At 41.6% G+C, this 27,991-nt stretch overlaps 1 protein-coding gene across 3 annotated transcripts; it reads left to right on the top strand.

Moving 5' to 3' along the window:
* Nucleotides 1-859: 859 nt before the first annotated feature.
* Nucleotides 860-21,179, top strand: LOC111925561 (uncharacterized). Of its 3 annotated transcripts, none has more exons than XM_023922051.2 (9): nucleotides 860-1,086; nucleotides 5,087-5,212; nucleotides 8,915-9,030; nucleotides 9,306-9,472; nucleotides 11,459-11,560; nucleotides 12,146-13,940; nucleotides 16,374-16,508; nucleotides 16,587-16,767; nucleotides 18,326-21,179. In XM_023922051.2, the coding sequence occupies exons 4-9, from the start codon at nucleotides 9,327-9,329 to the stop codon at nucleotides 18,577-18,579; spliced, it is 2,613 nt and encodes an 870-aa protein (XP_023777819.2). In that variant the 5' UTR covers nucleotides 860-1,086; nucleotides 5,087-5,212; nucleotides 8,915-9,030; nucleotides 9,306-9,326; the 3' UTR covers nucleotides 18,580-21,179. The 3 variants fall into 3 exon arrangements, with proteins under 3 accessions (XP_023777819.2, XP_086723449.1, XP_086723447.1); XM_086867323.1 differs by having other exon boundaries at nucleotides 1,065-1,230; XM_086867321.1 differs by lacking the exon at nucleotides 860-1,086 and adding an exon at nucleotides 1,742-3,856.
* Nucleotides 21,180-27,991: the final 6,812 nt, after the last annotated feature.

Raw genomic sequence — 27,991 nt, 5'->3', positions numbered from 1 at the left:
TTTTGTATATGTACTTTCACATATGTATATAAATATATATAAAAGATATATTTTAATATACATATTTGTACAATTTAAATGTATATACGTATATACACACTTATATATATTCTTTTATATTTATATAATTATATATGCACATTGACACATATATATACTTTAAATATATATATGTAAAAAAATATACATATATACACATATACTTTAAATATATATAAATATATGTAAATATATACATATATGCACATACTTTTATATATATACTTTTATAGTTATGTAATTTTTATATATATTTATACTTATATACTTCTATATACGTACTTTCACACAGACATATATACACACGTACTTTTATATATAAATACATATATATACATACATATATATACACATACTTTTATATATACTTTTGAATATCTACGAATAAATTAATTATATATATACACACATATAATGTATATGTAAAATATATATAAAATATAAATTTATATATACTTATACATAAATATATATAAATATATATAAAGTATATTTATAATAGATATAATTATTTATATATATAATATACAAATATATATATTTAGATATAAATTATATCTATATAGTATATATAATGATATAATTTATTATAATAACGTATATTATATGTATATAAAATCTATAATTGTATATTTTATATATAAAATATATAAAAATACAAAATAGAAAATATATAAAATATTAAATATAAATTGAAAAAAGAAAATATAAAATATTTATTTATTTAATTAATTAATTAATTAATTAATTAATTAATTAATTAATTATATAGAATGATGATCACCTGAGCATAATTACTCGGAAATTACCTCTGCTAACTGGGGAGGAGAAGCCGCATTTCCCGAAGTCCCAGCTGGGATCCAGCGTTTCCTGATTGAAGGGCTCAGTCCAGCCGCGCCTCCCACGAAACTGGGCGGGAAGGGGGGATCCCAAAGCTCGGGAAGGGCGGGAGGAGACTGCAATTCCCAGAGTCCTCGCGCATCCTGGCCCCGCGGTGACATCAGAATTCCATGGCCGGGACTGGCTGGGCAGCGACAGCGGCGAAATGTGAGCTCGGCGTTGTCCCTCGTCCCGTGGGGCCTTTCTGCAGCCCCGCTCCCTGCTCGGGCCGGGCCCCCCGTCCGCCGCTTCGGGAGGCCGTGAGGGAACCGGGGGAGGTGACACCGCGGGGAGGGCAGCCCGGCAGCTCCCGTGAGGGCTCGGGGATGGGGAGGGCAGCCCGGCTGCTCCCGTGAGGGCTCGGGGATGGGGAGGGCAGCCCGGCTGCTCCCGTGAGGGCTCGGGGATGGGGAGGGCAGCCCGGCTGCTCCCGTGTGGGCTCGGGGATGGGGAGGGCAGCCCGACTGCTCCCGTGAGGGCTCGGGGAGGGCAGCCCGGCTGCTCCCGTGAGGGCTCGGGGAGGGCAGCCCGGCTGCTCCCGTGAGGGCTCGGGGAGGGCAGCCCGGCTGCTCCCGTGAGGGCTCGGGGAGGGCAGCCCGGCTGCTCCCGTGTGGGCTCGGGGAGGGCAGCCCGGCTGCTCCCGTGTGGGCTCGGGGAGGGCAGCCCGGCTGCTCCCGTGTGGGCTCGGGGAGGGCAGCCCGGCTGCTCCCGTGTGGGCTCGGGGACTCGCGGGTCGCACTTCGCCCGCCGGGGCCGCTCCCCTCCCGCAGCTCCGAGCCCGCCGCTTGCCCGAGGTTCTCCCGCTGCTTTTCCCTCGCTCCGCGGCTCCAGGGGGGTGGAGGAGACGCTTTTCCACAGCCTGGCAACAGAGCGCGTGTGGTAACCGCGGTGCGAGCGGGCGGGAACCGGCGGGGACGGGCTCGGCTCCCTGGGGCAGGAAAAGCAGCCGGGGAATGGCCGGTGGGAACAGACAGCTGCGCAGGTTGGTCTCGGTGGAAGTTGGCTCTGGCTGCGGGATGAGGTTTCTGCGCCTCCAGGAGGGATAACCCGGGGGTGTCCGGAAGGATGCTCGGGCTGTCCGAAGGATAACTCGGGGTGTCTGGAAGGATGCTGGTGCTTTGAACAGCTGGAAAGTCACCCAGGACAGTGATTTCTGCTCTGTAATGCTTGCTGAGGTTATTGTAGTTTAAAGTAAAGTGTGGTGAGTTACTTTCCTAATAGTGTTCAGTGATTTTTCAGTGCTTTCAAGTGATTCTTTGGTGTAAGTGCCTGACAATGCTCATATTTCTACAAACAAGCATCTCGTGGTGCTGAGCACCAGAGTCTCCTAGCAGGAGACTTTAAAAGTCTTTCTCTTTAAAAGTCTTTCTCTTTAAAAGTCTTTCTCTTTAAAAGTCTTTCTCCAAGTGAATAGGAAACTTGGGAATGCTTGCTGTTATCTCTCCCCTGAGAAGTATAGTAACTTAACAACCAGGTAATTAAAATATTAAAAACTGGTCTGTTTCTTTATAGAAGCAGTTTAGGTGTTTGATTGATTTGTACTTTAATCTCACAAAGTGAGGAGGAAGTCAAGTGGGGAAAGTGGCTTTATATCTAATTTGAGTAGTCTAATGAAATTAAGACACAAACTTTTTATGTAATATTTAGTGTGTCCTGATCCTTGTGCAGCTGATTTTAAAAGATCTATTTATTTGTTCACATGTTACACCAGTTTGTAAATTCAGAAAGTGTGGGGGTTTCCCCATTCAGCAATGGAGCACTTTTGTGTGTTTTAAGATCTATTCAGAAAGAGTTTGATTTATTGGAATTTAAACTGTACTGGGTAGGTCAGAATGAATTGGGAGAAATATTTTGTAACTCCAGCTGGAATTTTATATTCCTGAACAAAAGAGTTTGTTATTAGTACCAATAATCCTGTTTAACAGCACAGGACATTATCTACAAATCAGGCACTTGAGGTGCCTTTGGATTATTTGACTTTAAAGTGAGTGGAAGTCCAGTAAAAACTCGTTACCTATTTGTTTAATATTCCCTTATGTTTCCCGGGGCTACCAGGAGATAATGGAGTGTGACACGTGACAGGAATTGTAAGTGAAGGTGAATTACATTCCCTTATATTTTCATGGAGCCTGAATAGAAAAATGAAACCTGAAACTTCAGAGTAAGGGTTTCAATCATTTTTGCATACAGAATAATTAGAAATAGTGGGACTGGAATGTTCAGAGTACTTGTGGCTTTGGACAACAATGAGGAGTGTGTAGAGCTATGAAATCTCTCATTAAAAACAATATTAGTAACCTTTTGGAATAGTTTAAATGAATGGCAGGGCTTTGTTTCTAAACTCTCTGCTGGCAAATTATTATTTTTTTAAATCAAGAATTTCAGTCAGTGAAGGGTGAGGTTATGAATTGGAAGTTTTTATATAAACATTGCAGAAATGTTCTGTGAGTTTGGGTGGGGGTTTTAGGCTCAAGAACAGGTACCTGACAAAGGCATCACTGCCTTGTTTCAAGGGTGGCATTGAGGAGCAGGTTGGAATCTCTTATCCCCAAAAACCTTTCTGCCAGGTGGCTTTGTAAAGCAGATAGGCCTAAATATAAAATGAGTCTAAAAAAAAAAGGATCTCCAAACTTGACACCCAATTCTGGAACTTGTAGGAGGAAATTTTCAGGCCTTCCCTGTTATCTCTCTGAAATACTGAGGTAATGTTTGAAATCCCCTTTTTATTTACCAGTAGTGCAAGAAGCTTCTGTTTGTAGGAGCCACAGGCAGGGAGCACAGAAAATCCCATTTTTCTGAAGGAGGCTGGAGCACAGGGACAGCACTCAGACCTGTTTGGAGCAGCTGTGTAAATTTTAAGCTTCCCTCAGATTCCTGTGTGCCTTGTGAAGCCCAAACGCAGCACCTGCATCGGTTTGGGAGTTTCCCATGATTTCAGGTAGCTCCTGCTTAGAGAGATCAATGAGTTGTTATTTGGGCTTTGGGATATCCCACGAGTGCTTTGTGAAATCCATTTCTAAAGTTGGTTGTGTCCCTGAGGTAATGATTAACTAGATCAATAATGTGTATTGTTAGACAGAAAAACAGCTGATAAAAGGTTGATGTGGCAGGATCCCATTCCTGGTAGCAAAACCCAGATCAGCCAAATCCTCAGTGCTGTGGGTTGGGGGAGATCAGCCACAGTGGGAAGTGGGTACTGCCTGACATCATCTCCTTCCTTTAGGACAGGAGCAGCTGCTCTGTCAGGTTTTGAGAATAAAAAAATAGGATAAAAACCAGGAAAAATTAAAATTAGGATGAATTTGGCTGCTGCAAAATTTACCCTAATTTATCCTAATCGTAAAAGCTGCCCTGGGCTTCGCTCAGTCAAAGCTTTGTGGCAGTGAAGATGAAGCTGTAGGTTTGTGCAGGGCTTCACTCAGTCAAAGCTTTGTGGCAGTGAAGATGAAGCTGTAGGTTTGTGCAGGGCGTTGTTCTGCAGTGGCCTGGGGAGTGTCACACGTGTGGCAGGGGACAGCCACAGCTGGACACTCCCTTGGAACAGGTCAAAGTGGGTGTGCAGAGAGCACAGGGAAGGATTTTGGAATAGGAACATTCCACCTGGATCTTGGGAATGTGGGATTGTTCAGTTTGGAGAAGAGCTCTCAGATAGTCGAGTCCAGCCCTGTCCCCACGTGCCACATTCAGACACCTTTTGAACAGTGGTGATTCCATCAGTGATGGTGGTGGATTCCACCACTTCCCTGCTCCAAGGCCTGACCACCCTTTCAGGGGAGAAATTTCCCATAATATCCACCCTGAGCCTCCTCTGGCCCAGCCTGAGGCCCTTCCCTCTCCTCCTGTCCCTGTTCCCTGGGAGCAGAGCCTGATCCCCCAGCTGTCCCCTCCTGTCAGGGAGTTGTGCAGAGACATAAATTCCCCCTGAGCCTCCTTTGCTCCAGGCTGAGCCCCTTTCCAGCTCCCTCAGGAATTCTCCAGCCCCTTCCCAGCTTTGTTCCCTTCCCTGGCAGGATGGATTTCCCCATCTTGCCTTGGGTTAGGGCTGGCTGGGCTGGAGGAGCCCTGGGGCTGTGAGTGGGAGGAGCTAGAAATGAGTTTTATTTGTAAATACAACTTTGACAGACCTGCTAACTGCTTTTTTTTTTTGATTTTAATTGCTTTTCAACAGGAGAAGTTGGTGTTTAGGAGTCTGACTCCTGCCTGCACGCAATGCTGCTCATTCCAGAGGAGAGAACCTGGCTGCTGATAACAAGGACATGGTCCAAGTGCCACCCCTGGGCATTGCCAGCCACAGGTGAGCCCAAAACTGAATTTCTGTGGGGAATCAGAAATAAAAACTCATCTGAGGTGTTTTTTTTTGTAGTGAATAAACCACGTTACACAAAAACCTCAGCATTTGGAGGGAATATCTCCCAGGTGGAGCAGCTTTCTCTGTGTCAGGGCAGGAGAGCGATCCTCTGCTCATGGAAATCCAGCAGATCCTCCCATGTTCTTCTTGTCTTTGTCAGACTCACCACAAAGTCCTGAAGAAAAACTGCTGGAAGTTACCATGGACCCACAAAAAAACCCAAAAATATTCATTAATATGAAATGAATAGCCAGTATTTAGATGCTTGTGTTAAAATAAAATAAACAAATGGCTTCTGAACCTGTGAATATTCTTAATTGTAACTGGGCAACAGAACCCATATCTTGACCTCATAAATTCATGATTTTTTCTGCCATGATTTTTCTACATATTAATGTTATTCATTACTGTTATTTTAGTTATTTATTCCCACACACAGCCCACCTTAAAAGGTGCTTTTTGAAAATGCTTTTGACCCAGCTAAGAGGGGTCTGGCAAGCTTGGCTTCTTTTCCTCAGGAAAAAAAGGTTTCTTGATTCTTTGGCTGCTGAAAAGGAACATTTCCTTTTGCTGCTGCAACAAGTCTTTGTGATGCTGTGAGTTCAGTATTTAGAGGGAAATCTTCAGTTATCTGCCATTTTTGTGGTTTTATCCCTGACTAAGAGGTCTGAATAACTGACCTATTTTCTCCCCTGAATTTGATTTTTTACACATCCTTGTTGCCTGTTTTCTTCTGCTGCTTCATTTCCTGGGAAACCCAAAAAAGCAATTTAGAGATTTCTGGGGTTTTTTTCACTTTTTTTTTTCCCAGTGGATTTCAGAGAATCCTTGGCAGTGCACCCTGAATGAGTCAGGCAGTCCCACTGTGCTACAGATTGATATCCACAGGTGGGAGTTATTAAAAGTCTTAAAAACGCCCCAAATCAGTGCTTTTTTTGTGTTTGCTTTATCCTGCCAAGAAACAAAACCCAAGAAATAAACAGGAAATACTTATCCTACTGAGAAATCAGAGCAGAATACCCTCAGTGTGGATGTGATAACGCTGCAGTGCTGTTGTTTACTGTTATCAGGGATGTTCTTGCAGTGCTCTGGAGCAGGCAGATCCTGCAGTTATCCTTTAGGATAACTGGCTGAAAAAAAAAGCTTTTTGGCTCATTTTTGTAAAAAATTACTTTTGGCTTATTTTAATGCCTTTTTGGAAAACCAAGAACTCTGTCAGGTGGGACTTTGTGTCAGTGAAAGGGGTTTCTTCTGATTGTACAAAGAAGCAATATTTAGCTGTGGTAATGTTATTTTTCAGCTTATAAAACATCTTTTCAGAGAATTTTTAATCTAATATGAGCCAGAAGCTCTTCTCATCTCTAAAGAGGAAGAAATCCTGGCACAGATTCCCAGAGAAGCTGGGGCTGCCCCTGGGATCCTTGGAAGGTCAGGTTGGATGGGGCTTGGAGCACCCTGGAAGTTGCAGGTGCTTTCTCAACCCAAATAATACTGTTCCAGTCCCCCAGATGTTCATAACCCTGGCATAATTTAGGATTCTCCATGAAAAATTCCTAAAACTCCTTCCAGACTGTCTGAGGGTGCATTGCCAGCAGCTCCTGGCATCTCTCAGTAACAGCCACAAGTCTTGAACTGCTTCCAGGGCTTTGCCGGACAGCGCTGGGAACAAAACACTTCCAGTAATGAGGAAAAACGTGGGAGTGTCCTGCTGTATTCCCAGTGCTGTGGAATCCCGGCAGAGGGAGGATTTTCACAAGATGCAGGTCTCTGTTTCCAGCTACAGAAGCCTCTGTGTGTGGAAAGTGGCTCGGGCACATCTTCCACTGATCTTGCAGATCACAGAATCCCAGAATGGTTTGGTTTGGAAGAGACATTAAAAATCATTTATTCTACTCCCTGCCATGGGCAGGGACACCTTCCACTATTCCAGGCTGCTCCAGCCTGGCCTGGGACACTTCCAGCGTCTCAGGGATGGGATGGGGTAGCCACAGCTCCTCTTGGAATCTGTGCCAGGGCCTCCCCACCTTGACAGGGAACAGCTTTCTCTCAGTGTCTGATCTAAATCTTTCCTTTTATGTCACAGATACCACAATGATATCAATGTCAAAGAGCTTCGATACTATTTTATTTCATATATATTTATACAGGAAATCTTAACATTTTTATTAATGAAGTTGTGCTCACCTATTTCTCCTCTAACTTTATAAGAGAATCTAGGTACAAAGAAATGTGTGAGGCTTCTGGAAATAGTGAGTGGTTTTGGTAAATACTTTTTTTGCCTGCTCCTTCACTGTTTGAATGAAAAAAATTAGTCCAAATGATCTGTCTGAGCTTTAGATGTAGCTTTTTATTGTTGTTTTTGAAGGCAATTCATCAAGACCAGTGGCTTTCCCAGGATATGCAAGGGAATAAAGTAAAAGCTCTACTGAAGACTGTAGGAGTTTTAATTTCTTTCAATTATAATTTTTTTTTTTTTAAATTAAAGGTTTCCCCCCCCCCCCCCGCTTTTATTTCCCAAAAGCAGCATTTAATTAATTGATTTGTAACTTTGAGATTCTGAGTGATTCCATCCTTTTTTTTCTTTTTTTCCTGCAACTTGTTAGAGGTTCCTATGTAAACCCTAGAAGAGAATTTACGTTTGACTGGGTGGAAGAACAGGCTCCAGTGTTTTGGAAGCACTGAGCCTTATCTAGGGTACACGGAGTCCCTCTTCTCCTGGGCTTTTAGACACATTGTCCTGCACAACTCAACATCAGCAGTGATTAATGGCTCTGAAAATAAAGCATAAATCCATTTGTTACAGATCCTATTTTTAATCTGTGCACAAGTATTTTATGCTGGCCAAGGGGGCAGGAGGTTTTTCTCTGTCTGCTGCTTCCTGGAAGCTCAGACAGCACCAGGGGCTGGGCATTGCCATGGGCTTGCTGCTAAATTCTCGTGGAATTTTGGCCTTGCTGGATCCTAAGGGATGCCTGTGTTTGTTCAGGAGTCACTTGGAGCAAAGTGTGGGTCACACCCTCCTGCTCCTCCCCTGCAGGGTCAGAATGTCCCTGTGTGAGCTCTTCTTGTGCCTCATTTAATGACATAAATACTGACAGCATTTATATGGAATTTTACAGGATATTTGTGTGGCCTCCACGGGGTCCTTGTACCTCTAATTCTGTTATTTAATAGGGATTGGTCTGGATGTGCAAAATCAGTTCACAGCAAGTGATAAACTGTGTAAACTTTTTAAGTTCAAAAGCATTCTCTGCAGGGTTGCTCTGTCCTGCTCTTGGTGGGAACACACCTGACCAGAGAATATTTCTGTCCCACCTTTTCAGAAAATACCCAGGAAGGGAGATCTGAGTCTGTGACAGCTTTCACTGGGCCAGGGATTAATAGTAAAGAAGATAAATTAAATTCAGAGAATTCCAGGATGGAAGAGGCCTCAAATATCATCTGTTCCAGTCTTTCTTGGCATAAATAACCTCTGAATAAATAATTTATTTGTAATATTCCTTTCTGCAGCAGTACTTGGCTTTCTTTCTTACCCACATTTTGCTCTTTGGAGTTTCCAGGCACTGCTTCCTTCTTCCCATGGGCTCTTCACTGGAATATTTTGTGGTTTTTGGGGTTATAACAGGGATGATGGCTCTTGTTTTCCAGAGGGGATGTGTTTGCCTGGGACAGGTGCATTCCCAGTCTCACAGAGCAGGCGATTCTGAACGTGCCACGCCAACACCGAAAATGTGAAACCTGTGGAGAATTCCTATTACTGTGCAGTAAGTCAATTCTGTTACTTGCATATTTATTTTCAGAAGACAGATTTGGGTTAATTTATTAATTTTATTAATTAATCATTATTAAATTTGCCTTAATAAGGCAAAGGAGGGAGCACGATTTAGACTTTATCCTTTTGGTGGGGCTACGTTACGCATTCCCAAAAAATCCGTTTACTTCAGGAAATCAAAGCAAAGCTTTGCCTTGCTGCCTTTACTGCTTTCTAGATGAACATCTAATATTAAAAAGGAAATATTTCTTTCTCTGTTCAATGCAGGTAAACAGCAGAAAGCCAACCATGGACACTCAGTTTTTCTCCCCATTACTGGGAGCAGTCCCCAGTCCCCCCACGCCTCCGGAGCCCTCCCAGCTGTGCAACGACTGGCCGGGATGTGCCGAGGATTTTGCATCCCAAACTGCCTTCCAGGAGTGCCCAAAGAAAAGGTATCAGCGTTCCTGCTGTGGCCTCAGGGCTTCTGGGTCACTGCAATTCTTGTGCTAAAGAACAAATGGGGATTTTGGATATTTTTTGGGGAGAGTTTCTGGAAACTCAGCGGATTTTCTTTGTTCTGTAATGGTTATTACCGAGGTTGTGAGGAAAAGATGTGTGGGGATTTTCTTTTTTCCATCTTAAAGCTGAGTGGTGGTGACAGAATATTGCCTTTTTTGGAGGGAATTGGGTGATAGAGACTGACACAGCAGCTCTTGATGAGAAAATGCTCTTTTAATGAGCATTTCTAATACCTCACTGCATTTTTTTTTAATCATTTGCTTAATAAGAAAGACAAAATCTGAGGTGGGGAGAAAGCAGAGTCCACTGGCAACAGTGCTGAAAATTAATAGTTAAGGTGCTGAAAATTAATAGTTAATTAATAAATTAATAAAATGAATAGTTAATTATCTATTAAAATTAATAGTTAAGGAAGATATATTGCAAAAAACCCTTTTTTTTGCTAGTTCCAGTGGGAAGTCTCAGAGTGATGTTCATTTTTGAATAAAAGATCACACAGCTTTGGTGTCAACTGTAAGAGTTAATTTTAAGTAAGGAGTGGCAATTTGCCAGTTAAAATATACAGTATTTCCTTAAAGCAGCCTTTGTTATTATATCTGTGATTATTCACAGATTATTGCAAGGTAACTTTAAAGACAAAAAATAGTTATGGAATTAGAGTTAATCCATGTCTACACCCATTCTGAGCCAGCAGATATTCAGAATTTCTTGAGGTCTCCTTAAAAAAAAAAATAGGAAAAGAAAAAAACATTGTGATTTGACCAAGACACAGAAAAGATCTGGTTATCAAGTATCAGTTCTGCAGTCACAAAACATTTTGAAAAGAGTGTTTGCACTTCAGTGCATCCAAAATTAAATCCAGATCCCTTTGAGAGGAAACTGAGCAGTCATGGAGTAAATCAGGGACTGAGTTAGAAGTGAAACTGGTGAGGTCTTAAAAGCCAGCAGGGTGTAATTTTCACTGATTTTCCCAGTGGCAAGAGATTAAAAAGGTGATTTTTTTTTTTTTTAATAAGAGTTTGTCTCACATTTTATTGTCTCTGTTCATCAGAGTCAGTGAGCAATTAAGTGGCAGCTGAGGTGGTTTGGGTAAGGTGGCACCAGGGAAAACTCCGAGATCTTCAGGGACACTGAAAGGAATCAGAACAAGGTGGGGAGGGAAGTTCATTGGAGCAAAACAACGAGGATGGAGGGAAGGAAATCTTTAACAGCATTGTTTTAATTAACTTGTGAGGAAGAGTCAGGAGTCATTATGAGCAACTCGATAAAAATCTAATCTTGCACCTGAAGTAAAAATTAGGATTGTTTAAAACTTGTGGAAAACCTTGGGTATTTACCAGAGATAATTAGTTAGTTCTTTTATGAGTGAGGAACTTACTAACTTGAGTGAGGAACTTACTAACTTGAGTGAGAAACTAACTAACTTGACCGAGAAACTTACTTAGACTAAGAAAATACTTACTAAAACCCCAAAAGGGCATTAAAAAGTGGTCCAACTTAAGTAAATAAATTATTTTCTGGGATTAAGATAATAGGTTTTGAATTATTTGGCAGCAGATAAATTAGAATGTTCCAGACTTTGAGAATATTGATCCTATTTATGCTCTAAACAAGACAGTCAAGGTTTGAAGGAATGTCCGTGAAACAGTTTTGTTTATTGGAAAGAAAGAAAAATTTTTGGTGCTTGGAAAGTCTCTGGTGAAGCAAAAAGGAAAATAATTCTACTTCACTTGGAATAGAGAATTCACAAATGCAGAAAGAGATTTCTGTAGAAGGATGCTCAGGATACATTTAATTCAGAACAACTAGAAAACGCTGCTAAAATAAAAGTTTGATCCTCTTCTTCTTGCCTGTTATGTTTAGGAGAAAAATACTTATTTAAAACTTCTACTTTGTTGTTTATTTATTTCATTTTTCAGGGCACCAATAAATCTTAATTACTCTGGCAATGGGCCTGATATGTTTGGGTTGGTGTCAAGCATTTTAGAGGAGCCAAACAAACCAGAACCAGCTACAGATTGGTAAGTTTGTTCTGAGAGTCCTTGTCATTTGTGTGCTGGTTTTTATGCACATTGTCACATAGATATGATACACATTTTTAATTATTTCAGAGTTGAGTAATGACAGCCTTTTAAATCCCCTTAAAATGTGGAGGTGTCTTCACTTGCCAGTAAAAAAACCCCACAAAAACCCAGCAAAACTGAACTGTTAAAAATGCAAATTTTTTTTAAGTTTTCCATCACCTTTACAGAATTTGAGGAGGAAATAAAGATGATAATTAATTCTGACTGGTAGGGAGCTGACTGACTGCAGTGGAATCTGAGATATTTAATCTCAGATTCCACTGAATCTGAGATTAAATATAAATAAATCCAATTAAATAAAAATAAATCCAAATAAACTCTGCAATTCTGAACGTGCATCAGCTAAACAGTTGGGTGATGGGATTTCACAGAGCATTTCAGCTGCAGTGGGAATATTCCTCCTGTTTTTGAGGAGAGCTGTGCATTGCTGGTCAATAATGTAAAGCTGGGGAATAACCCTGATGTGTGAATTGTTTTAAAGTAAGAAACGTTTTAAATCCTGATTGTTGAACTCTCTTACAGGAATTCTCTATCCAGATTGTTTCCCCCTCTGTGGGCACCCGATCTGGGCAGCAATGGGGAGTTCCCAGGGCTCCCAGCTCAGCACTGTGTCCAAAACAAGGATTTCCCCAGCTTGCTGGGCACCAGCTGCCATCAGGAACCCCTGCAGGAGCCTCCTGATGTGGAGATGCTGCACAGAGGTCTGGGAGACCTTCAGCTCCTCGAGTCTTGGCTCTCTCCCCATGCTCATCCCAGCACCGCCCCGATGAACGCTTACCCTGAGAATCCCTCTTGGCAGAACAGCACCACAGCTCCCCAGGAAGGGTTTTCCTTCCCAAGTGGGAGCTGGAACCAGCATCTGTGCACTTACGACCACGGGAGGTTAAATGGAGGCTATGAAAAATGTGGCTCCAGTTTTAGCCCTTTTTCTCCTCAGAACAGGATGAAGGAAAGCCCCAGCGTGCAGAAGGAGCTTTGGAAAAGCGAAAGAGCAAGAGGAAAAGCTCTGAAAAATTATGCTCAAGGACAAATTAAGTATTCCCCTGATCTTTCCAATCAGCCTGGTGATAACTCTTGGGATAAAGTATCCCAGGACAGCCAGCTGTTCTCTAAAAGATGTGAAAACTTCACAGCTGCTCACAAACTGCAGTCACCTGTCCATCCATCACTTAATTTCTTCAATCAACCCACTAAGGAAAATAATTTTTCTGGAGGAACAGGCAGAAAACCCCAGGAAAGCCATGTGCAAAATGGCCATCGTGGCTTTACTTTGGGAGATGCTTTTAATAATAATAATAATGAGTGTAAAGTGAATATGGGCCCTAAGGAAAGTTCTCATGTAGCTGAATATGATTTACCTGTGAAAAATGCTGTGCAAAACGGGAGTTATTCCTCATACCAGGGGTGTGTGTGGCTGGATGGGAAAAAACTGGCAGCTGCATCTGAAATTCCATGTGGAAAACAAATGGCCACGAGCCCCCAGTCCTCATCAGGGGTTTCCACCATGTCAGGGGGCTCTCCCACCCACCAGCCTTTCACACAGCCCTCCTACTACCCCCAGCTCCTTCCCGCCCTCCCTCCCAGGAAAGATGGGAGGTTACAGACATCCAAGGGAGTTCCCAGTCATTTGGGGGTTCCTCATTTCGTCTCAGAGAGCCAGAAGCAGGTGAGATCCGTTGGAAGATCGCAGCAGGATGCCGGGATGAGTAAAGAGGGGCGGCGCCGCAAATTCCCCGTTCGTTTTTCGCCCGACTGGTTCGTGCAGCAGAAAGCTGCAGGTGGAGACCCTGCTGAGAAATACCACAGGTTCCCAAAAAGGCAGAGCCAGGAAAGTGGCAATAAAGATGATAGAAGAGGTAGAACGAATTGGATCCCTCATTTGGGATCTGCAGCTTCAAACCGCCAGCCCTTCGATGCGTTTCCAAAAAAGCACGAGCAGAATGGTGGCAGCTTGTCAGATTTCATCAATCCTTCTCTGCTTCCTTCTTTCCCATTCATGTCTGATTTTAAGCAAAATCCCAGCTTCCCTCCGTTTAATCACCAACTGCTCTCATCAGGAAATAATTTTAATTTCCCTCCGCCACCGTTTCCGTTCTCGGACCTTGTTGATCTTTTTCACTGCGACGACTTTAACCCCTTGAGTCCCTTCTTCAGTGATATCTTCTCTGGGGAAATCCCTGCCCCCTGCTTTGCCTTTCCAACCCCATTCAACAAGTACAGAGCTCCCAGGAGCCGCAGTGGCCCTGCTAACGAGCTCCACATCCGACTGGAGGAGTGCTATGAGCAGTGGAGAGCTCTGGAGAAGGAGAGGAAGAAGGTAAAACACGGTTGCTGATGATTCCTGATAAAGACGTGGCTGGTTTTAAGAGAGAAAGTTTTATGGTGTTTCTTCTTTAGTTTGTTGGGGGTTTTTTTGGGGTTTTTTTTGTTGTTGTTGGTTTGGGGTCATTTTTGTTGTTTTGGGTTTTTACTGTCAGTGATACAGCCACAGCTTTCCCTTTTATTTTTTTTTTTCTTCTTCCTTGTTGTAGTAAATCTCTGGCTTTAGTAAAAAAGAAAATGAAGTAACTAATCCTGGGCACCCTCTATTTGTCTGTAGAGAAAACCTACAGTGTTTTGTTTGTTCCCAAAGGAAATTTCAGCTTATGCTCTTCTCATTACGGTCACTTTCCTGCCTCAGGCCCATTCCCAGAACTGTTGGCAGGGAAGGATCTCACTGATAATGAGGGTATTGCACTTGGGAATGAAAGCTCTGTGCTCTAAAGAAGCAGGAAGAGCTTTCCTAAGAGGAATCAAATCCCTGAATTCCATGCCAGGTCTTAGAAAATGAATTGTCTGTAACCCCTGGTTCTAATTATGCACCCAGTCCTTGGCTGCTTCCACGTGTGAGAAACCTCCTGGCCATTGGAAAAAGGTGTCTGAGCAAACAGACCTGGGAAACACCTTTTGCTTTCCATCATCAGCTGGGGGACCTTGCTAATGGACTTTTGGAAGTGTGAATGGAAGTGCCTGTGCTGCTCTCCAATGGATGCCTTTAAACAAGACTCCTCTCTGCCTGTCTGGCCTTCCAGGAATTCTCTGGAAGTGAGAAAGGGATGATTCTTGCTCCAGTGTTTCCTGTTCTCAGGCAGGATTTGGGACAATTTAGTCATTTACAAAGACCAAGTTGTAGTTTTTGTCTCCTGCTTTTTATTTCTTCATTAAAGGAGGGTTGTTTATCCTTGTACTTAATAATGAAAGGGGCTTTATTGACCCTTTGATCTGGTCCATTCCAAGTGATCCAGTTTTATCCCAGTGAGCTGCTCTGGGTTGCTCAGGGCGTTGTGTGGTTACGGAATATAAACTGTTCTCAGTCCTCCAAACCAGCTGCCATAGCCTGGCTCCCATTCCTGCAGCCAAACCACATTCTTCAGGAGGGGATGACTTCGAGAAGATGGAAACTCCCCCTGGGATTTGATTTAATTCTCTCCACCTTGTCTGATCACTCAGCCCTTTCAGCTTTCTGAAACCTGTTCATTGCAGCTTTGGGGTCACAGCTTATCATAAACCCCACTCTTCCAGGGATCTCACACTTAAAGCATTTCCACAAGTTAGGAATTGTCTGCAGTATTAAATGTGCATGTAATTTAGTTAATGGCTTATTAGCTGTAATTCTTAGGTAATTCTGGTGTCATTATAAGAATCCATGACCCTTTCTCTGTCCTTTTTTTTTTCTGGATGCCTTTCGGGCTCCTCAGATAAAGAGTACGGGTGGAATCAGCTCTTGTTATCCATGTTGGACCAGGGCAGGGACTAAATAATGTGGAAGTAAAGTGAAAAGAGAAGGACTTCCTCTCAAATTCAGTACAAATACACACAGTGGGAATGTGGAATTAGCCTTGCCTTGAATGGCAGTGCAGCACCTGACTCCTCTCTCCTACATCCATGGTACCCTGGAGGAGGAAGGACATAAGGAATCTACTGCTAGCTGTGTGTTTTTTACTCCATGTGTAAGAATTTCCTATCCAAAAATAGTTTTGGTGATGTTTAGTCACTGTGTGTGTTAGACACTGGCTGAGCCACTCCTCAGCAGAAGTTTGGCTGTTGTGTTAAAGATTTTCTCTGTTAAAGATTTTCTCTGTTAAAGAGGTGGTACCAGTTTGTGTTAAATGTGGTTTTATCCTGATGCACTTGAGATGTGATTTATGCTGCTGCTATCACCTGGTTCTGTTTGTTTAATAAGCATAACATGTGACATTTGAGAGAAGCAGTGAGAGGTGTTGAACTCTGAGGGAGAGCTGAATCAGAGGAATATTCCTGCAAGGAAGCTGGAGAGAGACTTTTGGCAAGGCCATGTAGTGATAGGTCAAGGGGAATGACTTTAAGCCAGAAGAGGGCAGGGTTAGATTAGATTTGGGAAAAAATTTTTGCTGTGAGAGTGGTGGGACCCTGGCACAGGGTGCCCAGAGCAGCTGTGGCTGCCCCTGGGTCTCTGGAAGTGCCCAGGGCCAGGTTGGACAGGGCTTGGAGCAGCCTGGGACAGTGGGAGGTGTCCCTGCCTGTGGTAAGGGGTGGAATGAGATGAGCTTTAAGGTCCCTTCCAAGCCAAACCATTCTGGGATATTTGGGAATGTTTTTCTGTCAGGGCAGACCGAAGTTGCTAGGGTGCTCACTCCAAATCCACTCGAAAATTCCAAACAGCTCCAAAAACCAGATTGATGCCACTGTACTAAATTCAAGCACTCACACTGACAAATCATTTCCCTTTCAGACTGAGGCTGACCTTGCAAGACACTTCCCAGGGCAGCACATCTCCAGCTCCAGCACCTGCCCCATGTCCCGACTCCCCGCGAACCCATCCCGCGTGGATCGCCTGATCGTCGACCAGTCCCGGGAACGAGCCAGGGTAGGCCTGGTGGAGCTGCAGCTTCAGGATTTGTTTGTTTATCAACCAGTGCTCAGTGATTTTGGTGTTTTCTGCCAGGTGCTCGTGCTGATAGGAAGAATGGAGAGGCTTTGTGGTGCTCCTGTGCACAGGAACATCTCCAGGACCTTGGAGCTCCACCTGGAAGCCATTCAGGTGACCAAGGCACGTCGGAAGGATGAGATTGAGAACGCTGCAAACCCCCAGAGTCATGGGGTGCCACGCTATAACAACGAGAAAGGTAGTGCTGCCCATTCCTGGAGCCCTCAAAGCTTTTTCAGGGATTAAGTTCTGAATATGTTCCACCTAAAAATGTAAATTTGCAATGTGCAGCAATTCTTGTCACCTTGGCAAAAGAAAGTTTGCAAATACACTCTTGTTACTTTTTAAGACTTTAAATTACTTTGAGTTCTATTGTTTTTTTTTGTTGTTCTCCTGTTACTAGTTTAAAAACTTTGAAATTTTTTCCTCTTGGCTAGGTGACAACTGTAAAAACTCCTCAGTGACGTTATATAGCCATAAGTGGTTGTCCTAAAGCAAAAATGTGCTCATTTTTAAGCAAGTAGAATTATTTTCTGATATGGCTAAACTTTTTCTCTTCAGCTTATAAAATAATAACAAAATTGCCAGTGTTGTGCAAATCAATTGTCTGTCTACCTTACCTAAATCACAAACCCACCAGGAATGACATTCCATGTTTCCCAAATGCTGTTGCAGTAAAGCCACAATAACCTGTAGCAGCACTAAACGTGGCAATTTATGATTTGAGGTTAAGGATTATATTATTTTTCTTGAGAAAATCCCTGTGACTCCTAACTGCTGAAGTGGGCAGGGAGGTTCCTTTGGCTGTGGAAGAGCTCTTCTTGTTGGGGAAAGATAAGATGGAAGGAGAACCAAAATGTTTTGCTTTTGCAATTCAGGTGCCAAAAATTAAAATACAAAATGAATGTAAAGTGTCATGCCCTTAGAACAATAGTCCTACATGCAAACTGACTTTTAAAGTGACTCCTAAAACTTCCATGTGACTTTAACTCCAAGTGGGAGTCAGGAAGAGTAGAAGGAAGGTTCTTGGCCAGGCAGGAGAAGTAGGAGAGTGGTTAAGTGGATGATTATGATTAGATTTAATGCCAATACAGCATCCAAATATTGCCAACCTACAGCTCTATCATCTGTTACAAGGAGTTGTGGCGTCATCAGGTCCTGGTCCCTCCTGCTGAGTCACAGGTTTTGGGGAGATCCCCTCCCTTCCTGAATTCCCAGAGAACTGAAGGAGCAGCTCAGTCCCAGATTCCATCAACAATCTGTGTCTGAAGGGTTTTAGTATCAGCAGTTTTGGCTGGAAATGTGCAGGTTTGCAATCCCTGGCCTTGCAGGATTCACAGTTGCAAACAAGTCCCCTGTGGAGCTGCTTTAAGATTTCATCTCTGTATTTGGCCAGATCTTTGTGCTTTTACTCACCCATCCAAAAATCAGTGCTCCTTTCTTCCTGCAAAATCAAAAAACTGCCTGCAGCCTCGGCAGACCAGTTTGCCCAGTGTCCACCAGCATTTTGTCCCCTTTTGCAGCATTTTGTCCCCCTTTGCAGCATTTTGTCCCCCCTTGCAGCATTTTGGACCCTTCTTGCACAGACAATTCACGTGAGATGTTGTAGCTGTCATTAATGGTGCGGCTCAGCTGTTCCTTGAGCACGATTTGCTCCAGGCTGTGAGTTGAACAAATTTATGCAATTTTAAAAAAAGAAAATATATAAGTTGATACCATTTCCAGGCTTGTCCACTGATGTGTTTTTCCTGTTGCAGATGTGCTGGCCCTGGCAGCTGCCCTGCGAGCCCTGGCTGGTGCCACGCGCAGGGCCCGCACTGCGCTCTGGTGCGCGCTTCAGGGGACTCTGCCAAAATCCCCTCCAGCCAGACCCCAAAATCAACAGCTTCTCCTTCAAGGGACGCTGCAAGAGCTTTGCCCTTCAAACACAAGCACCCAGGAAAAAAGCAGCGTGGAGCACAAAAGCAGAGGAAGTGAAAAAGCTGAGGAAGCGACGAAGATTTTGGAATAAGCGCAGATGATGAAAGGGAAGATGAGGATGGGGAGGGAAGGGCTCAGGTCCTGCCCAGCACCGGGAGAGGTGGATTTCATAGGATGTCAGGAAGCAAAAAGGGTTAATTAAGGTGCCTGCTGAGTGCAGTTGTGGTACTGGAATTCTGGTGTGGAGAGACACAGCTTGTGGTGGTGTCAGTGCAGTTTTTCTGCTGCTGAGAATTTCGATGTTCCGAGGAGCTGAACGAGAGCTGAGCATTTCCTCCACCCAAAGCTCTGAGTCCTGCCAGGACCTGAGCAACCAGAGCGTGGTAGAGCTTAATTTTCCTTTTCTTTTGCTCAGTGAGACAATTTAGCACATTTAAAGGTCCTCAATAATCGTTCAGGGTTTGTTTTATTTTGACATTTTGCACCGTGTGTAGTTCTTTCCAGAGCCAAAGCGATCACTGAGTAGTTTTCACGCCATCACTGTGTCGGGAGCAATCCAGGCTGCTGTGCTGGTGGCTTTTGGTGACAGATTTTCCCTCAGTTTGACAGGAATAATCAGTGTTCAGTGCTGGTTGTGTGACAGGCTTCAGCAGTTGTGCTGCCTGTTCAGTTTTCCAGCAAAACCAGTGTAAACCGAGCTTTTTCCATTGAATTGCCCGCTTTGGTTTCTCCACTAAAAAAGTGGATTTTGTAGCTTTGCAGTGTGAACTGCATGGAAATGCACATTAGCAGGTGATAGAAAACTCGCTCAGGATTAGAAATTAGGTTTATTGGTTCCTCAGTGGGTTGAAAACCAGTAACAATATAACATAGAATGCACTTAATTAAAGTAACTATTATTTGTTATTAATATATGTTCATGGTACTATAATTTTTCTCAGACACATTCCATATTTATTTTAAAGTCTCCATTGAATGTTTATTTAAAAATCTATTTTAGTAATAGGAAGTTAAATATTTTGCCAAATCTTCCAAATAATCAGATTAAAGGATTTACTCAGGAACTCTGTATATTATTATATAAATATACACGTGGCATATAGGGATTTTTTTGGGAAAGGGATGTTTGCAAAATATTTACACAAAACTAACTATGTACTAGGTTACCAAAGCTGTTTCACTGATCATTTTTTTTTGGTGTGGAAGGTTTAATATATTTAATTGCTGTTAATTAGTCTCCACTGTATGGCTTAGACAATCAGAGTGTGGTTGTTCAGCGTGAAAATTAGTAAAGAATCATTAACTCAAGGTGTGATCTTAGGGCATTTAGGAATATTTTAATGCTTTAACAACTGTCTTACTGCTACACAATCTCCTAGCATGTACTAGTAATTAAGGTTCTTGAGTGTCAGGATTTAATGAACAGCTTTGGAGAGCAGTTCTTGGGTTAAAAGTGAATTACGTTGGGGATATAAGCAAAATTTGAAGGACAAAAATGAAGATTTTTATATCATGTGGTGTTCAGTGTCAAATTTGACATTTTTGTGGGTAATTATAGAACTGTTCCCATATATATTTGTACTGGCAAAAGTGTTCCAAATGCAGTTGTGTAGTTCTGGATCTGTGGATGTTTCTAGAGCAGATTTTGTCTCAGTAGTGCCACCCTTAACTCTGTTGGGGCATGAAAATTTGTAGCAAAAATTTACCCAGGTCTCATTGCAGTCCACCAAGTTTAAAAGCAAAAGTGGATAGAAATCAGATTCTTACTATAGCAAAATTATGTTTTTTCCCCTAAAGAAAGTGAATTCCACTTAACAGATTATTTTCAGCCTTAAAAAACAGATACCAGAGTTATTTTAGTGTTTTCTCTGTGTGCACATGCAATTTATTTGCACAAACTGATTTAAGAAGGGTCAGTCTGCATTTGTGAAACTGATTGTGCTCCACAGTTTAAAAGGGGAGTTTGCAGTATTTCAGTTTGTGGGTGATTTGGGGGTGTAATTACCCAAATTAAAATTAATTTACCATTGCTGTACTGACGGGAAATCAGAATTTAAGAATCTGAATCTTGGGGGTTTTTTCTGTTTACAGAACCAAGGTTATTTTGTAGTGGTTTAGGGTATGATTGGTTCTTACAGTACTGCTCATCTGTTAATTAATGATCTTAATTAGTTCATAGTTAATGTGCCTTTAACAGCCCCATTTTTCCAGAGTGTTAAAAAGCTGTGTGGTCTCTTCTGTTCTCAGTTTAAAAATGCATTTTAAAGGGTAACACGTGGCTGCACGTGACTGTAATCAACACACATTGTTAATTATGTTAATTGCACACACGAGATCATCCAGGTTTGGGTTCTTTAAGGAGCTCTGTGCCTCTGGAATGTCCCCCTGGATCATGTGCCCGGGTCAGGTGCTCCTTGTCATGCCCCACAAATGCTCCTGTTTCACTTTGCCTCGCTCTCTTTTCTTCACAAAAACTCCAGCTCTTCAAACAAAAATGATTTATTTTTTTAGTGCCCTTTTCTATAAATGAGTTAGTTATGGACAGTATCAGACCTAGAATGAGTTTTGTCTTCAGTTCTTAATTTCTGCTCTGCTTCGCTTGTTTTATTACAAATTCTTTTGCATTTTAAGGGAAAAAAACCCCACTTTATTTTGTATAACACTTTATTAAACCTACTTTATTTTGTAAAATAGCACCTGGAGCTGCAGCAGCTCTGTCATAATTTTTGCTGCCTTGTGTTTAATTTGGCAACAAGGTACAAATTCTGCAAGTCTTGCACTGTTTTTTTTGCTGGGAATAAGCACAAGTATGATGCTTGTGGCTTTAGGGCCTAATTGTATTCACATTTTACTGACTTTAGAAAGCAGAATTGAGGTTTTGGGTCACAGTTAAGCCAAAGAGGTGGTTTTCATTTGGAGTTAGGTTTGATTTCTGGAGAGAAAAAAGCAAATCCCCCTTTCCCTCCCCATTTTGAGAAGTGGTCAGGTAAAATTCAGTTTATTCCCTTTTTTCCCCCACTTCAACCCCTCCACTCAGCTTTCTTGAGATTTAATGGGGTTTTTTTTCCCTGTTTTGGTTTATACTTTTTTAATTTTGCGGGTGAGATGAAGAAGGTGGCAGAGTTGCAGCCAGTCCTGGTGTCAGGGATTGCTCCAGTTTAAATCAATACTCAGTTGTCCCTTTTTGAGTCAGGATTATTATCAGGTGCTTTTTGAGGGTTGGTAGTGAATCTTTAATGCTCTAAAATCACAGATTGGTAGTCCAACACAACACAGACTTAAGAATTACAATTATTTCTGTGTAAACTGGAGGTTTTTGGTGATTCAACCTTTTTAAATCCCAGAGGGGAGGCCAGCAGCAGGGAAAGAACTCTTCATTCTTTTTTTTTTTTTCTGGTTGTAGGTTATATATCCCTGTTTTTCTGTATCCACAGGGTCCCTCTGGCAGTGAAGTTGCTCTGATGCTATTTATATAAACTAAAAATGGGTATTAATTTGTTATTTCCATTAGAGCAGCGTGCAGGGAAGGTTATTTAAGTTCGTGGTGCTTGTGGCCTTTTCAGGAGTGGGTGACATTTCGTTCACAAACTGCTGCTATTGGATTTTATTCTTTCCAAACTGAATATTTTTCTTTGCTGCTGGCATTTACCACCCCACCAATATTTTTGTCTTCTTTTTTTGTCTTGCCTTTTCTTCTTGTTTTGTTGTTTTGGGTTTTTTTTTTGGGGTGGTTTTATTTTTTTATTTTTTTATTTTTTTATTTTTTTATTTTTTTATTTTTTTATTTTTTTATTTTTTTATTTTTTTATTTTTTTATTTTTTTATTTTTTTATTTTTTTATTTTTTTATTTTTTTATTTTTTTATTTTTTTATTTTTTATTTTTATTATTTTTTTATTTTTTTATTTTTTTGTTTCACATTCCTGGGCATGTGAAATTTGGAAATTATTTCCCTTAGGACTGCTGCTGTAGTTCACAATAAGTCTTTTATGGTTATTCCTGGTTGTTTTTCTTGGAGGGAAAGGTTTAAGGTAGGGATTATGTGAGTGAGAGGCCTTGTTGAGGTTATTTCTTTTTTCTCAGAGAAGTGTGGGGATCCCCCACGTTTTTGTGGAAAACTCCTGGGCACTTTTCCAGAGGTGACCACCAGCACAACTTCCTGGGATTGTCTTTGATCTGTAATCCTTTTTTTGGGGGATATAAAGGAGGAAAAGGGAGCTTCAAGAAGGAAGGAGCCTCCAGGAGCCCAAATTCCAGTGGAGAAGCTCATTCTTTTGGTTTCCATGGTCAGGAAGGCTTGAGGGACCAGGAATCCTCTCTTGAATCAAGATTCTTTTCCCCATTGGATGCTGTCAGGGTGCAGCTGCTGAGATTTTGGACAGAGTTGGCTTCTGCTTCACTAAGTCACCATGAAGTCATATCTCTGATTCTGCAGGAAATTGGATTTTTGTTCTTTTTTTGTTCTGTTTAAATACTGTAAAAATTATGCAACAAACAGACCTTAAGCCTGTATGTTTATTTTTTTTTTTAAATTATATTTTTACCTGCTCTGGTAGCTGGGTATTGGAATTTTATTTTATTTTTTCCTATTCTTTGATTGAAAGCTGCAATTTTGGCAAATACTTCATAGTGGCACCAGCCCAAAGCACAGTTTTTGGGGATTTTGTTCTTTATATCATTATTTGTGTGGCAGAGTATGTGATTTTAGCTGCAAAACTAAATATTCCATTCTTTACAGCCACAGTCTGCTACAGATTTATTTTTCCCAATGGAGTCGTTAAAGGTGGAAGAACTTTGGGTTCTTGATTATTTATTGTTCATAGATTGAGCCAGGAGCAGGGAGCCCTTCACATCAGTCAGTATGAGGGCAGTTGACTGTGGAATATGTATTTTAATTATTATTTTGGAATAATTGTGCTGCTGAAGAGCTGAGTGTGGTCCTGCTCCCACTGAAGGCACAGCTTTTAAGAGATTTCTGTCTGGATTTGGCTTTGTTGCTTTACCTTGAGCTCAGGAGCTCGTTAACCACAAGCTCAGTGTTCACCTTGAACATTTATCATTAACTCTGGAGGGATGAGTTCCCAGCCTCTTTTTTTAAGGATCCTTGGAATTAGCTGGGATAATTTTGCTTTCTCTTCAAGCTGAGGAATGTACCTGCTGCAGAAACTGGGGCTGTTTCTGGGAATTTTCACCCCTCGTGTTCTCCTGTTCTGCTTGGAGGGAAATAGAGCCTTAACCATGCCGAGACCTTGATTTATTCCCTGTGCAGTTCATCCATGGCAGTCACCAGCACTTTATTTTTCCTTTGGTTTGTAGCACTTGAGATGTCTGATTTTTATCAATATTTTTTTTTTTCTGGTAGAGAACTGCTTTGTAATTTTCTAAAATGAAATAACTTTGCCAAGCGAATTTATCAGTGATATAGAATGGAAGGTCTTTATTTTTCTTCATTAGCAATACTGTAATCAAAGGTGCAGAATAATGTGTTTAATGTACATGTCTGTGCTGTTAGAGATTGAAAATATATTGGGTTAGGAGCAACTTTGAAACAAATTGAGGAACTGGAGTTCTAAATCCTCTTTGCTTGTTGCCAAATGAGCTTTAAAAAGGAAAATATTTGCATATAGTGTATTAAAAAAAAAGAAAAAAGCACTGGTTAGAGAATAAATCAGAGTAAAAATCATTGCCAGACAAAGATTGCTTTATGTTTTTTACTGAATAAAACATAACTTGTTTATGCACAGCAGTAACTTAATGAGCGTAGTTTTTTCACAGAATTAGGCTGTTTCCAAGATAGAGATGGGAAAAATAAGTTTCCTTTTATTTTTTATGACAGATATATAAAGATGAATAGCATCTATATTTTAATATTACTGTTTGGTGTCTGAAGTGTATAATTTATGTGTGTGTTGGTCAAACTCATTTCCTTAAAATATCCCATTTTACACTGCTAGTGAAATATTACTGAAGGAGATTTTAGTTGGGCCCAGCAGAAATAACGTGAAATTATAACTTAGCTTAAAAAAAGCAAATTGTTGATTATGCAAGATTCTTAATCATTAATCAATTTAGGCTTATTTAAGTGTTTCTGTAAAACAACTGTGGATGTTTGGACGCTGCAAAAATCTTACTTCTACCTCTTGTGTAACATCCTTAAAATTCCCCTTCACACATGTACTCTGATGCCACAGGGTGTTGGTGCACCTTAACTTGGGAATTTCATCTGCTTTTCCTTTCATTTCATTTTATTTTTTTTTATTGTGGAACACCAGGATGCCTTGTTATGTCCACCTGTGTCGATTTGGTTTGTGTTTCATGTGTGAGAGTCTTCAGACCTAGGAGAATTCTGTAATAAATCATGGCCAGTGTAATTTTCTGGTATTTTCTGTGTACGTGGTTTGATTCCTTTTATTTAAATAATCACCTGTGTTGTGTGGATGTCCCTAATAAATAGCAAAGGCTTATTTACATCAGCTCACACTGTTTGCTGAATTTCAGTTTGGTAACTCTGCCTTGGAAAGACCTGTTGTGTGTTCATGACAGAAATTAAAATCCTTCGTGATTTTTGTGGCTTTTATTGTCTTAATTCTCTGGAAGAAGGGGAAGTTTGGGCAGTTCTTGGACTTGGGGATGAAGGGATCTCTTGGATCACCCAGAAAATTCAGATTTTCTTCAGGTTGTTGGGAATAAAGGGCAGACTTGAAAGGACTTCAAGAGATGTTTTGGGGGGAATTGGGATGAATTTGGCACTTTTTCTCAAAATAAATTGTTGGCAGAGATCAGAAGCACAAGTCAAGAATTGCTCAGGTAACAACAGAATTTGGCTGGTTTGTCCTCTGGAGTTGTGTGATGTTCTAAACCTTGACAAGGAAGAGTTTCTTGCTTAAGAGTTTAAAATTTAAAATCTTTTTTTTTTTCTTTTCTGGTGGCAGGCAGAAAAAGTAATGGATTGTTTTTCATTGGTGGAGAAGCTATAAAAATATCCACGGAGCTTTGGATAATCTAAAGATGTAATTTTTGAGGCGTTTCCATCTTCAGCTGATCCTGTACATGTCAAATATCCCAAATCAGCCCTTCTGAGCAGGTTCCTGTTGTTGTTGCTGTTTGGACACGTGTTTTATAAATGAGTTTTGGAGACACTGCCAAAAAGCCTCCTCTTTTCTCCTCTTTTTCCAGAGAGAAGGGGATTTCCAGAGCAGATCATGAGAGAAACATCCCTTCCCTGACAGGCATCTCTGCTTTTATTTCACTGCAGCTTGGTTGCTTTGATACTTGTTCCAAAACACCTGTGGTGGAATAAATGCAACTATTTTAGTGGGACTGTGCTGGCAGCAGGCCAGCTTTGGAAAACAGGCACAGGGAATTGTGTTCTTCCCAAATCAGTCTGATAACATCCAGTGTTTTACGTTGATTTTTAAATAATACTAATCAAAAGTGTTTTAAATCCACATTTGTGTGACAGGCTGGGCTTTGTAAAGCCGTGAAATTCAGTTGTGCTGTTCTGATTTCAGTAATAGTGCCATGTAAAAAATAAAATCTGTGTTTCCACAGTACCAACTCTTTCCACTTGCTGAGGAGACTGGATGATCTGGAGCTGATGAATCAGGTTAGTTAGTTAAATATTTAATTAAAGAGTGTTGGTTTGCAGAAGCAGGGAATTTAGATAAATGGGGAAAGAAAAAAAGATAATAAAAAATAAATAAAAGATAAATAAATAAAATAATAAATAAAAATAAATAAATAAAATATAATAAAAAAATAAAAAAGATAATAAAAAAGTTTCTGCTCTTGCTTGTGGTAGAGAATTCCCAGATCCTTGTGCCTCAGGTAGGTCATGGCTGAAGGAGCTGTGGGGACATTCTGACTTACAGAAAGCATTTATGATAGCACACAGCTTGAACTTTGCTGAGAAATGTTGGTTTGAGGGATGTAGATGGATTTCAGAGCTATGAGAAATCACTTGGTTATATCCCAGAATGGTTTGGGCTGGAAGGGACCTTAGATCTCAACTTGTTCCACCTCCTGCCGTGGGTAGGGACACCTCTCACTATCCCAGGCTGCTCCAAACCCTGTCCAGCACAGCCTGGAATAATCTCTCATCAATAATTAGAAGATGCAGTGTCCTCTGGTGGGTTTTGAATCTCAGGCTCTGTTGCATTCAGATTTTCAGCTCATCCTCTTCTATAAATCCACAGCTTCCTCCCTCTCAGGAGCTGTTCCTCACCTCTGTTCTTGCTGTGCTACAGAACCTGTTGAATGACAGAGTTCCCTTAGTTCCTCATGGCTTTTCAGGGTGGCTTTTACCATTCTTGAAGCAAATGGGGAAGAATTCAAGGTGTGGTTGAGTTTAATCAATAAAATTGCACCAGGGTGACCCTGGAAGCTCGAGGATTCGAGCTGTAATCACTTAGATATGAAAAATAAGATGGGTGAAGATGTATCAGAAGTTCAAACAAAAATGAGTGGGTTTAGAGGATTGGCTGAATCGGTGGGGTGTTGTTTTCTTAATTCTGAACTCCATTTTCAACAGGCAGCTGACCTGTTGTAAAGGAAATTTTAATGGAAAAGATGGGTTTGTTACCCAGGTAGATCCCTGGCACAGAGGAGGCTACAGGCAATTCAAACTCAATGTCCAGAAGAACAAACAGCTCTTTAAGAGGGATTAAACAGAGGAAGTCACAGCTGTTAATGGGGGAAATGAAATCTGTCTGGCTCGTGTCAAGGTTTTTATCAGGGTACTCAAATGAATGGTGTCACCAGGAGGAAATGGGGATGGAGGCGTGTCTGGAATTCACTCTTGGGTGTTTTCTCAGCCCTCACAAACCTTCAGAGAGAGTTACTCCACTCTTCTTGCAGATCATGGAATCCAAGTATGAACTGAGTGGGAAGGGACATTAAAGCTCATCCAGTGCCGCTCCTGCCATGGTAGGGACACCTTCCACCATCCCAGGCTGCTCCAAGCCCCGTCCAACCTGGCCTTGGACACTTCCAGGAATCCAGGGGCAGCCACAGCTGCTCTGGGCACCCTCACAGGGAACAATTCCTTCCCAATATCCCATCTAAACCTTCTCCCTTTCAATCTGAAGCCATTCCCTCTTTCTGTACCAGAACAAGTCCTTGTCCCACGTCCCCCTCTGAGACCTCACACGTGTTTATCCCGTGTGGGGGACGAACGGCCCTTGGCAATGATGTTCATGACTTTCTGTTTGTTTTTTCATGATTTAGGGAGCTGGGGGTGTTTATCCTGGAGAAAAGGAGACTCAGGGGTGAGCTGATCACTCTCCACAGCTCCCTGAAAGGTGGCTGTGGGCAGCTGGGGTCGGTCTCTTTCTCCAGGCAGCACTGACAGAACGAGAGGTCACAGCCTCAAGCTGTGCCAAGGGAAATACAGGTTGGACATTAGGAAAAAGGAAAGAATAATAAAGTACTGGAATGTTCTGCCTGGGGAGGTGGTGGAGTCACCATCCCTGGATGTGTTTAAAAAAAGACTGGATGTGGCACCCG

Source organism: Cyanistes caeruleus, chromosome 1 (assembly GCF_971803275.1).
Source record: "Cyanistes caeruleus chromosome 1, bCyaCae1.hap1.1, whole genome shotgun sequence".
Classification (NCBI taxonomy): Eukaryota; Metazoa; Chordata; class Aves; order Passeriformes; family Paridae; genus Cyanistes; species Cyanistes caeruleus.
The sequence above is the reverse complement of the archived record's forward strand: the minus strand, read 5'-3'. Positions and strand labels throughout refer to the sequence as shown.